General features: G+C 36.5%; 1 protein-coding gene across 2 annotated transcripts in view; it reads left to right on the top strand.

Annotated features, from left to right (window-relative positions):
* The window catches only part of WDR11 (WD repeat domain 11), an 81,934-nt gene that overhangs the window by 44,403 nt on the left and 24,341 nt on the right, over positions 1 to 13,190 (top strand). For both annotated transcript variants that reach the window (XM_037804499.1, XM_037804498.1), the window contains exons 17-19: positions 8,823 to 8,929; positions 9,345 to 9,459; positions 9,866 to 10,037. In XM_037804499.1, the coding sequence (XP_037660427.1) occupies positions 8,823 to 8,929; positions 9,345 to 9,459; positions 9,866 to 10,037 (394 nt within the window). The remainder of the gene's footprint in view (positions 1 to 8,822; positions 8,930 to 9,344; positions 9,460 to 9,865; positions 10,038 to 13,190) is intronic.

The raw sequence follows: 13,190 nt of genomic DNA, 5'->3' as shown, positions 1-13,190 counted from the left end.
GTCCTTACCATGACAGTTGGCTTTCTGCAGAGCAAGTGATCTGAGAGAGAGCAAGAAGAAAGCTACAGTGTTTTTCATGACCTAGTTTCAGAACTCACAGTCCATCATTTCTGCAGTATCTTACTAGTTACTCAGGTCAGCCCTCTTCCTTATGGGGGATGACTACAAAGGAGCACCATATCAAAAGGCAGGATCAGTAGGGACCTCCTAGAGGCTGGCTACCACATCTTCCCAGCTAACCACCATAGATGAATTGAGGGCGTCCCCCAAACAACTTTCCTTACCTGGAAAATTGAAGCTATGTGAAAGTACTTTTTAAACTGTAACAGACCATGAGATTTCATTTTTACTATTAAATGGAAGAAGTATATGAAGATTCAGTAGACCATATGTCTGTTTTGAAATATTGCTAATATTGCCCCATTTTCCAGTAATTTGAAAGGATGAAAATAATAATGCAACATGGAAGTTTGATGTTTGGTAGTCATAATAAGAAAAGTAACCCAACTTTAAGTATGTAAAAAGAAAAACTATTGTTAAAGAGTACAGACTTAGAGTTTCACTGCAAAGTAGCTGTCCTTTGGAAAATCAGTTTTCTGACACAGATATATATGTGTATATATATAAATAGGTATATCTTACCTCCTTTAGAGGAGGGAGCCCCATATCAAGCTCTTCTGTTGCCACTCTAAAACAGCTCAGTCTGTTTGGTTTCTCATCACTTCACATTTGAGATTAGAATGTAGAAACAATCCAGTAGAGCTCAGTTACTAATTTTTGGGATGCCATTTTTAAGAAAAAATGTTTAAAACTTTTGGACATTAAGCATGTGAGTTTTTGTTTTTTGAAAGTGCTTCTTTCACATTGGTGTTCCAGAAGGGGAAGAGAAGGTAAAGGTCTAGGAAAAGTATTCAAAGAAATTGTTGGGGAAAACTTCCCGAACTTTCTAAACAACATAAATACACAAATCATAAATGCCCAGCGAACTCCAAATAGAATAAATCCAAATAAACCCACTCCAAGATATATTCTGATTAGATTGTCAGATACTGAAGAGAAGGAGCAAGTTCTGAAAGCAGCAAGAGAAAACCACTTCACCACTTACAAAGGAAACAGCGTAAGACTAAGTAGTGACTACTCAGCGGCCACCATGGAGACGAGAAGGCAGTGGCAGGACATATTTAAAATTCTGAGAGAGAAAAATTGCCAACCAAGAATTTTTTATGCAGTAAAGCTCTCCGTCAAATTTGAGAGCGAGCTTAAGTTTTTCGCAGACAAATGCTGAGAGAATTTGCTAACAAGAGACCTGCCTTACTTGAAATATGAAAGGGAGCCCTACCGACAGAGAAACAAAGAAAGGAGAGAGAGACGTGGAGAAAGGTTCAGTACTAAAGAGATTCAGTATGGATACATTAAAGGACATAAAGAGGTGGGGGAAAAATTATATCTGACAAACATAAACCAAAGGATAGGACGGCTGATTCAAGAAATGCCTTCACGGTAATAATGTTGAATGTAAATGGATTAAACTCCCCAATTAAAAGATATAGAATGGCAGAATGGATCAAAAAATATGAACCATGAATATGTTGCATACAAGAGACTCATCTTAGACACAGGGACACAAAGAAATTGAAAGTGAAAGGATGGAAAAAAATATTTCACGCAAGCTACAGCCAAAAGAAAGCAGGAGTAGCATATTAATCTCAGATAAAATAGAGTTTAAATGCAAGGATGTTATGAGAGACAAAGAAGGCCACTACATACTAATGAAAGGGGCAGTTCAACAAGAAGAAGCAACAATTATAAACGTTTATGCACCCAATCAAGGTGCATGAGAGAAACACTGGCAAAACTAAAGGAAGCAATTGATGTTTCTACAATAATTGTGGGAGACTTCAACACATCACTCTCTCCTATAGATAGATCAACCAGACAGAAGACCAATAAGGAAATTGAAAACCTAAACCATCTGATAAATGAATGTGGTTTAACAGACATATATAGAACATTACATCCCAAATCACCAGGATACACATTCTTCTCTAATGCTCTTGGAACTTTCTCCAGAGTAGATCATAGGCTGGGATGTAAAGCAAGCCTCAATAAATTTAAAAAATTGAAATTATTCAAAGCACATTCTCTGACCACAATGGAATACAATTAGAAGTCAATAACCATCAGAGACTTAGAAAATTCACAAGTAACTTGGAAGTTAAACAACACCCTCCTAAACAGTCAGTGGGTTAAAGAAGAAATAGCAAGAGAAATTGCTAAATGTATAGAGACAAATGAAAATGAGAACACAACATATCAAAACCTACAGGATGCAGCAAAAGAGGTACTGAGGGAGAAATTTATAGCACTAAACGCATACATCAAAAAGGAAGAAAGAGCTAAAATCAAAGAACTTTGGAGCAACTGAAGAAACTAGAAAATGAACAGCAAACCAATCCTAAACCGCATAGAAGAACAGAAATAACAAGGATTAAAGCAGAAATAAATGAAGTAGAGAACAACAACAAAAAAACGATAGAATAAATACCACCAAAATTTGGTTCTTTGAGAAGATCAACAAGATTGACAAGCCCCTAGCTAGACTGACAAAATCAAAAAGAGAGAAGACCCATATAAACAAAATAATGAATGAGAAAGGTGAAGTTACTGCAGATCCCGAAGAAATTAAAAACATTATAAGAGAATACTATGAACAAGTGTATGGCAACAAACTGAATAATGTAGAGGAAATGGACAATTTCCTGGAAACATATGGACAACCTAGACTGATCAGAGAAGAAATAGAAGACCTCAGCCAACCAATCACAAACAAAGAGATCCAATCAGTCATCAAAAAACTTCCCACAAATAAATGCCCAGGGCCAGATGGCTTCACAGGGGAATTTAACCAAACTTTCTAAAAAGAACTGACACCAATCTTACTTAAATTCTTTCAAAACATCAAAGAAAATGGAATACTACCTAACACGTTTTATGAAGGTAATATCAATCTAATAACAAAACCAGGCAAAGATGCTACAAAAAAGGAAAACTGGCCAATCTCCCTAATGAATATCATTGCAAAAATTCTCAACAAAGTATTTGAAAGTTGAATCCAAAGACACACTAAAAAAATCATATACCATGGCCAAGTGGGGTTCATTCCAGGCATGCAAGGATGGTTCAACATAAGAAAATCAATCAATATATTACAACACATTAAAAAGTCAAAAGAGAAAAATCAAATGATCATCTCAATAGATGCTGAAAAAGCATTTGACAAAATCCAACATCCCTTTTTGATAAAAACGCTTCAAAAGATAGGAATTGAAGGAAACTTCCTCTATATGATAAAAAGCATACATGAAAAACCCACAGCCCGCATAGTACTCTCAATGGTGAGAGACTGAAAGCCTTCCCTCTAAGATCAGGAATGAGACAAGGATGCCTGCTGTCACCACTGTTATTCAGCATTGTGCTAGAAGTGCTAGCAAGGGCAATCCAGCAAGACAGAGAATTAAAAGGCATCCAAACTGGAAAGGAAGAAGTAGAACTGTCATTGTTTGCAGATGATATGATCTTATATCTGGAAAACCCTGAGAAATCGATGATACAGCTACTAGAGCTAATAAACAAATTTAGCAAAGTAGTGGGATACAAGATTAATGCACGTAAGTCAGTAATGTTTCTATATGCTAGAAATGAACAAACTGAAGAGACACTCAAGAAAAAGATACCATTTTCAATAGCAACTTAAAAAAAAAACCAGTACCTAGGAGTAAACTTAACCAAAGATGTAAAAGACCTATACAAAGAAAACTACATAACTCTACTAAAAGAAATAGAAAGGAACCTTGAAACATGGAAAAATATTCTGTGTTCATGGATAGGAAGGCTAAATGTCGTTAAGATGTCAATTCTACCCAAACTCCTACAGATTCAATGCAATCCCAATCAAAATTCCAACAACCTACTTTTCAGACTTGGAAAAGCTAGTTATCAGATTTATTTGGAAAGGGAAGATGCCTTGAATTGCTAAAAATGCTCTAAAAAAGAAAAATGAAGTAAGAGGACTTACACTCCCTGACTTTGAAGCATATTATAAAGCCACAGTAGTCAAAACAGCATTGGTACTTGCACAAAGTTAGACATATTGATCAATGGAATCGAATTGAGAATTCGGATATAGACCCCAAAATCTACAGCTGACTGATCTTTGATAAGGCCCCCAAAGCCACTGAATGGGGACATAACAGTCTTTTCAACAAATGGGGCTGGGAGAGTTGGATATCCATATCCAAAAGAATGAAAGAGGACCCCTACCTCACACCCTACACAAAAATTAACTCAAAGTGGATCAAAGACCTCAATATAAAAGACAGTACCGTAAAACTCCAGAAGATAATGTAGGGAAACATCTTCAAGACCTTCTATTAGGTGGCCACTTCCTAGACCTTACACCCAAAGCACAAGCAACAAAGGAAAAAATAGATAAATGGGAACTCCTCAAACTTAGAAGTTTCTGTACCTCAAAGGAATTTGTCAAAAAGTTGAAGAGGCAGCCAACTCAATGGGAAAAAGTTTTTGGAAACCGTGTATCTGACAAAAGACTAATATCTTGCATGTATAAAGAAATCCTACAACTCAATGACAGTAGTACAGACAGCCCAAGTATAAAATAGGCAAAAGATATGAAAAGACAGCTCTCTGAAGAGGAAATACAAATGGCCAAGAAACACATGAAAAAATGTTCAGCTTCACTAGCTATTAGCGAGATGCAAATAAGACCACAACGAGATAACCATCTCACACCAATTAGAGTGGCTGCCATTAAACAAACAGGAAACTACAAATGCTGGAGAGGATGTGGAGAAATTGGAACTCTTATTCATTGTTGGTGGGACTGAATAATGGTTCAGCCACTCTGGAAGTCAGTCTGGCAGTTCCTTAGAAAACTAGATACAGAGTTACCCTTCGATCCAGTGATTGCACTTCTTGGTATATACCCGGAAGATCTGAAAGCAGTGACACGAACAGATATCTGCACGCCAATGTTCATAGCAGCATTATTCACAATTGCCAAGAGATGGAAACAACCTAAATATCCTTCAGCAGATGAGTGGATAAAAAAAGTGTGGTATATACACACGATGGACTACTACGCGGCAGTAAGAAGGAACGATGTTGTGAAACATATGACAACATGGATGAACCTTGAAGACATAATGCTGAGCGAAATAAGCCAGGCACAAAAAGAGAAATATTATGTGCTCCCATTAATGTGAACATTGGAAAATGTAAAATAAATGGTTTATAATGTAGAATGTAGGGGAACTAGCGATAGCAATTATTGAAGGGGGAACTATAACCCAATAAGAACAGATAAGCTATCATGGGTAAATTTAACGTTCTGGGAGTGCCCAGGAATGACTGTGGTTTGTTAATTTCTGGTGGGTATAGTAGGAACAAGTTCACAGAAATGTTGCTATGTTAGGTTATTTTCTTGGGGTAGAACAGGAACATGTTGGAAGTAAAGTAGTTATTTTAGGTTAGTTGTCTTTTTCTTACTCCCTCATTTTGGTTTGAAGTGGTTTTTTTTTTTTATTTTTAAAAATTTTTTTTGATATAGTGAACAGTTAATTTAAAAAAAAATAGTTAATTTAAAAAAAAAAAATGAAAAAAATATGCAGAGCCATCCTGAGGAGCTGGTGGAGAATGCAGGGGTATTGGGCTTCCCCACCTCAATGGTTGCTGATGTGCTCACAGACAAAGGAGACTGGTGGTTTGATGGGCTGAGCCCTCTACCACGGGACTTGCCCTTGGGAAGACTGTTGCTGCAAAGGAGAGGCTAGGCCTACCTATAATTGTGCCTAAGAGCCTCCTCCTGAATGCCTCTTTGTTGCTCAGATGTGGCCCTCTCTCTCTAGTGAAGCCAACTTGGCAGGAGAAATCACTGCCCTCCCCCGTTTGGAATCTGACACCCAGGGGAGTAAATACCCCTGGCAATGTAGAATATGACTCCCTGGGAGGAATGTAGACCCGGCATCATAGGATGGTGAACATCTTCTTGACCAAAAGGGGGATGTGAAAGGAAATGAAATAGGCTTCAGTGGCAGAGAGATTCCAAAAGGAGCCGAGAGGTCACTCTGGTGGGCACTCTTACACACAATATAAACAACCCTTTTTAGGTTCTAATGAGTTGGAATAGCTAGCAGTAAATACCTGAAACTATCAAACTACAACCCAGAACCCTTGAATCTTGAAGACGATTGTATAAAAAGGTAGCTTATGAGGGGTGACAATGTGATTGGGAAAGCCATATGGACCACACTCCCCTTTGTCCAGCGTGTGGATGGATGAGTAGAAAAATGGGGGCAAAAAAATAAAAGGTACCCAGTGTTCCTTTTTACTTCAATTGTTCTTTTTCACTTTAATTTTTATTCTTATTATTTTTGTGTATGTGGTAATGAAAATAATTCAAAAATTAATTTTGGTGATGAACGCATACCTATATAATGGTTCTGTGAACAATTGAATGTACGTACGCTCTGTCTGACTGCATGGTATGTGAATATATCTCAATAAAATTGAATTTTTGAAAAAAGTGCTTCTTTCAGGATGGTAATTGCACCACTCAGCTTTTAAGGTTCCATCTCTTTTTGTGGTGGCCTGAAGTCAAGATATAGCAAGTCTCTGTTCTGCCGGCCAGAACCTTTTGTTTCACATCTAGAAGGAGCTTTCTCAAGGAATGACCAGTGCAATAAGAATGCATCCACCTTTGAAATTAGTACATATTTTAGAGCAGATTATTTTTGTGGAAAGAGAATTGACCATCCATTATATAATACAGGGACAATTGGTTTGGGTTCATTATTTTTGTTTTCTGGAATTGAAGTATTTTCTAATGACTGTATTGTAGAATTTAGGCAGAGGTTCATTTGGTTAGTTTGTTTTAAACCAGTATTTATCTTAACACCCTCCTCACAAATGTGAAGTCTTCAGCATTCACTTTGAGTGGAAACTTTTCCTCTTGATTTCAGCTCCAGAACCATAAAGTAAATAAAAATGGTAAAAAGAAGAGAAAAGCTTGGCTATTTTGAATTATGTACATTAGAGAGTCTATAGTTGACCACCTTTATTTAGAAAACCAGAAGAATGAGAGAATGGGTATTCCTACCTGGCTCCTAGCATTCTGACCTTTTGAATACCATATTTTACACCTAGGCAACATATCAAAGTCAAATATGCTATTGGGTTTTGACTTTGTATTTGTTCTTCTCTTGAGATTATTTAGAGGAATAAAGCAGATATGTTTATGCCACAACTTCTAAAAGCACCTTGGTGGCTCCATGTGCTTTGTATTCTGTCTCTAAACTCTTTGGTAGAAAGGTCTGGCTTATCTATACAGTTATATTAATGTATCAGATTAATTCCAAACAGGTAGCACTGTGATTTCTGAGCTAATTTAAACTTTAATATTCTAATGTTTAGAAATTAGAAAGTAAGATTATAAATATGAAAGTTTTCAAGACCAAAAAGTAAATTTAAAGGCATATTTTTAATCAAGCATTCTTTTGGTAAGGTCAGAAAAATAGAAATAAGTTTATCTTGGAGTGTTGCTTCATTTGTAGTGTACAGAATTCCAGTTATCTTAATTAAAATCTTAGATTTTTTTATTATTGAATTCATTATAATAATACTGATTTTTAGTCCAGTTTCTCTTTTGTTTCTTGACTGCCACTAGGATTTATGCAGTATTTGGGGTATACGACAGTTTGTTAGTGATCAATTTGACTAACTCATGGAGCTTTCTGGCCCCTTACCATACCAATAAATAAGCATGGGTGCAAAACACATGCATTTTTATATAGTACTGTAAATGCAAAATGATTTCTTTTAATAAGGAGAGAAATAAATAAACAGCAAAATTATTTAATAGCTAACATGTATTGGCTATTTACTGTCTGGCAGGCATTGCTTTAGGCCTTTTACCTGTATTAAATTACTGACACTGATCAAGTTAGTGTCCTCAAGTTTTATGCTGTTACCCTATTTTATTGATGATAAATCCCAGACACGGAAAAGGTTGAGAAAACTTGCCTCAAATCACAGAACAAATTAAAGCACAGATTCATGCCCGTGCTGTCTGGCTGCAGGGCCCAGGCTCCTCAGCCCTATTCTACAGTGCCTCTGTATAATTGTTAGAACTGCCAGCCAGTCTCTTCACCCCACTTTAGATTTATTACAATATTGACTTTTTTTAATACATGTTTTTCTTTGCAAAGCTTTCTGTGAGCTCAAATTGTGCAAATTAAACAGTATCTTTACTTTCATTATCCCATAGGTTCCAAAACGTACTAGTGAAGTCCTAGATCCTTTTTCAGTAGAAAAATTGCTGTACAGTTAGTTTTGAAACAGCTTTGAGTTTCCCTTGGAATGTATTTATTCTTTTGCTATGACAAACAAGAGACAAGAGCTCTCTGGAAGGATTTCCTTTCCTCTTCTTTTTTTCTTCTCAATTTTTTTTTTCTCTCTAAGGTGTTGCTTCCTCAAAGGGTATCCTTTCTCTATAAATTTAGCTGAGATAACTTAATGGCTGTCAAATTGAATTCTCCTTTTTCTATATAGTTAAAATCAATATGCTGTGTAACTCTTTTAGTATTGAAATCTATCCATGGGGATTAAATGGCATTCATACTAAAACCAAAACCCTTTGTAATTAAGTTTTATTAAAATACCTATTACTTCATTGTAGTCATTAAGTAAAAATATTTTTCTGTTACGACCATTTGTAAGTACTGAAGTTTATGTTTGTTGTTTTTTAGGGAAGTATGGGTAGTATTACCTGCATCGCGTGGAAAGGTGATACATTAGTTCTTGGAGATATGGATGGAAATTTAAATTTTTGGGATTTGAAAGGCAGAGTATCCAGGTATGAGCCAAGAGTGCAATCTTATTTTTTTTTTAATGTAACCTCTTGATTTATATAAATTAAGTTCCATTTGAGGCTTGCGACATGCTAAGCAGGAGCAGGAAACATGGCTAGGTGTAGCTTGGCCTCTCAGGTCCCTCATCACCTCGCTGGAGAAGGGCCTTGAGTCAAGCCCAGGCTGGTTCCTAGGAGACCCTGAGCTGTAGGTGGCCCATGTGGAAGAGCCAGAATGTAATCTGCTGTTAATGGGCAGACCTTTTCTCTCAGGTGTGGCTCCTATCCCAGAGAGTAAAAGAATTCTCCCATCATCAGGCCTCCTCAGATACAGAAATAGGGAGAGACATGGAGCATTGATTCCAGTGACCAGATCTCACGCCACATTATATTGGTGTTTTGGTTTTTTGTTTGTCCTCAGAGGAATACCTACACACCGAAGTTGGGTGAGGAAGATTCGCTTTGCCCCTGGTAAAGGAAACCAAAAATTAATAGCAATGTACAATGATGGAGCTGAAGTGTGGGATACTAAAGAGGTAGGCCCAGCTCCATGGCGATAAAATGTAAATGAAGCTGCTGGTCACCTGAACTTTGCTTTTTTTCCTTCTTCTCTCTTCCTGATTTAGAAATGAAAACTAAATAATGGGTTTGTCAAGCTTCTTATAACAAATTATTTTCTTTTAAAAATTTTTTCTTTTACTGTATTCTGTTCTAAAAATGACAGCTCAACTTTTTTTTTTTTTTTTTTTTTTTTTTTAATTTTATTGCTGTCTTTGGAACATTTGAAATGTAGTCCACTTGTGGAAGATAGATTTCCAAAGGCTGGTCAGTTCTAAACTTGAACTGCACCCTTGCCACAGGCATTGTCTTTCCTTAACCATTTTGTCCAGAATAATAAACATCTTTTCTTTCTGAAAGTAACAACCAAATTTACTCTTGAAGGTTCAGATGGTGAGCAGTTTAAGGAGTGGAAGAAATGTGACCTTTCGGATATTGGATGTGGACTGGTGCACATCAGATAAAGTAATCCTGGCATCAGATGATGGTTGTATCAGAGTCCTGGAAATGTCTATGAAGTCTTCATGTTTTAGAATGGATGAGCAGGAGTTGACCGGTATGGAATTCTGAGGGGAAGAGTGCATTGAAGCAAGCCTATCTTTTCTTTGCCACAGGCTGCTGTCTTCTGAGGAGACAGCTGCTTCTGTGTCATTTCAATTGTATTTTCTAAGTAACTGACTTTAAGTGAATAGGTTGACTTGAAGCTTGAGTGTTTTTACTGCTGAGATATTGTACTCTTTGTAACTGAAGATGTCAGTCTTTCCCCAACTCAGGTTTTACAAGTGCTTCTTCTTTGACCCTTTTCTGAGTGGTTTGTCAACAAGTTAAAAGATATTTGCACTCATAAAAATGGTTGACTGAGAACTTAGGAGACCTTATCAGAGGATATGAATCTAGTGATAAGGTGCTGCTAGCTTTTTATGGCACCTTGATTGGGTGCATAGACATTTACGATTGTTATTTCTTCTTGTTGAATTGCCCCTATTATTAGTATGTAGTGGCCTTCTTTGTCTCTCAAAACATCCCTGCATTTAAAGTCTATTTTATCTGAGATTAATATTGCTACACCTGCTTTCTTTTGGCTGTAGCTTGCATGAAATATTTTTTTCCATCCTTTCACTTTCAATTTCTTTGTGTCCCTGTGTCTAAGATGAGTCTCTTGTATGCAACATATTGATGGTTCATTTTCTTTGATCCATTCTGCGAATCTATATCTTTTAATTGGGGAGTTTAATCCATTTACATTCAACGTTATAACCGTGAAGGCATTTCTTGAATCAGCCATCTTATCCTTTGGTTTATGTTTATCATATATATTTTTCCCCTCTCTCTATTAATATCCTTTATTGTACTCATACCAAATCTCTTTAGTACTGAACCTTTCTCCAAGTCTCTCTGTCCTTTCTTTGTTTCTCTGTCTGTAGGGCTCCCTTTAGTATCTCCGGTAGGGCAGGTCGCTTGTTAGCAAATTCTCTCAGCATTTGTTTGTGAAAAATTTAAGCTCTCCCTCAAATTTGAAGGAGAGCTTTGCTGGATAAAGTATTCTTGGTTGCTAGCTTTTTAATAGTGAGCCTTGTATCTTTTGCAACCATATATCATTGAAAAGTCACTTTGGAAGTGAGAATCGTGAGTTTTAAAGCCTGTCTTTTGACTTGGTAAGTGGCTAGTCAATGTAGAATTCGATGACTGTATGGCTGTTTTGAGGGTTGTGGGTTTTTTTGTTTGTTTTTTTTTGTTTTGTTTTAGTTTGTTTTTTGTTTTGTTTTGTTTTGTTTTTTGGCCAGAATAAAAATTGTGAATGCATCCATCAGTCAATTTGAAAGGCAACTTTTGTGTGATGAATGACAATGCCCATCCTTGAAAGATACTTTTGGAGGGATACAGTCTTTCTAATCCTAACTGGAGCAGAGCTGGGATCTTCCTGTATTTATTACTCTAAGCAGGCCTTTACTGTACACTTCAGGCTATCTGATCTGTAAGAATTTTCATAAGAGACCCTTTCAGTCATTTCCAGAGTTTTAGTGTAGAATTCTGAGCTCAGGAAATTATCTGTGTTCTCGTAGAGTCAGTAGTTGATGTGTCCAGAAACAGTAAAGTTTTGAAAACCTGCCCCTTCACTCTGTGTTCAAGCATGAGGTACTACCAAGCTGCTGCTGCTGTTGGCTGAGCTGCCTTTTTGCCTCTAACTTTTGCGTGGTGTGCTTTTGTCTTTGTCACTCCCACTCCTACCACTGTAATTGGGTCCCACTGCTGCTTAACTATGTAGCAGTAATTGCCATAGTGAAGCCAGAAGTGGAGCAGTGCATTCCTGTGTCCATCCTTGAGTCACTTGCCAGCTGTACACAAGTATCATGTCCTACTTCCAGGAGGGAAAAGCATTGATATTAATTTTAAACCTTGAGCTATTAGGGAAATTGAAGGAACTTCGAGTGATTTTTTTAATTTAGTTGCTAGTTCCAGGTCCAGAAGTGTGCAAGTGTGCAAATATAACCTAAATGTTTTTAAAAGCTTTTCTTTCACCTTTAATTTAAAACTGGAATCTAAAAATCCCTAAAGCCAAGGTAGCATATTCTTTAACTTACTATAAAATATGTTTAGAAATACCGTACTTGAACAGCTGGCCTGTAGTCAGATTTAATTAAAATAATAATAATAATAATTTTTTTAAAAAAAGAAAGTCATTTCTATCCAAGCCCCTCTTTAAAAAGTCTTAGTTGGTAGAGCCTTAGCCAGAAAAGGAAAAATTTTAAATAGTAATGTGGAAAGATCACTAAAAAATTGTGCGTACATTTCACAAATTGAACTGTAACTCAGAAGAACACTCAGTAAATGTTAAAGAATAAAGACTGGTGGTAGTGTAAAATATGGGGTTAGGAAAAAGATGTCTGTCTGTTTACCTCCAAATACATGGCTGATTTGGCCTTGGAAAAATGTAAGCTTGATACATTTCTACTCCAGGGAATTAGAAGTGTATTTTGGGCTTATTGATGTAGGATAAAAATAAAATCACTTTAGGTCATATGTATTGATGCATCAGCATTTAATGTATTTTCTTCAGTTCTCCTTGATATGAAGTAGAAAAATCATAAAATATTGTCTTAAGTACTGTCCTTCTTTGACCTTTTGATCCAGAATAATAAACATCTTCATTTTCTTTCTGAAAGTGACAACCAAATGAGCAGTTAAGAAGTAGAAGAAATGTGACCCTTCATTCCAGTGTTTCAGAACAGCTTAAATAGGCCATCTTCTTCTTCTCCCCCAAATAAAACCAGGCTGGGGTGGGGGTGTATGCCAGACAAACTTAGAAGATTGGAATTCCTGTTTTTCAGTTTGAGTATTCTTTTTGCCTTATTTATCAGGGTCATAACATGTCATTTTATAAAATCTTAATATTCTTTTTAGCAACATCTAAAAGGAATCCAAGAGTCTGAGACTTGTTTAATAACATCTAGTACACAGTAGTTCCATGTACTTAAATAATATTGACATGGTTTTAGAGACTATTAAACCTAACTTGTTCTCCAACTTTAAGGGACACTGCTGACCCATTTTTCCTAAGTGAGCACATATAGAAAGTAGCCTTCTAAAATCAGGTTTGTACATAAACTGCCTCAGCTACCACATTCATTCCCATTCATTTTCATTTGGGGCATTTGGAAATGTGTTATAATGACTTGTCAGTGCAGGAAGGTCCAGGGATGCTAAACAG

Source organism: Choloepus didactylus, chromosome 15 (assembly GCF_015220235.1).
Source record: "Choloepus didactylus isolate mChoDid1 chromosome 15, mChoDid1.pri, whole genome shotgun sequence".
Lineage (NCBI taxonomy): Eukaryota > Metazoa > Chordata > Mammalia > Pilosa > Megalonychidae > Choloepus > Choloepus didactylus.
This window is presented reverse-complemented; position numbering and strand designations above follow the sequence as displayed.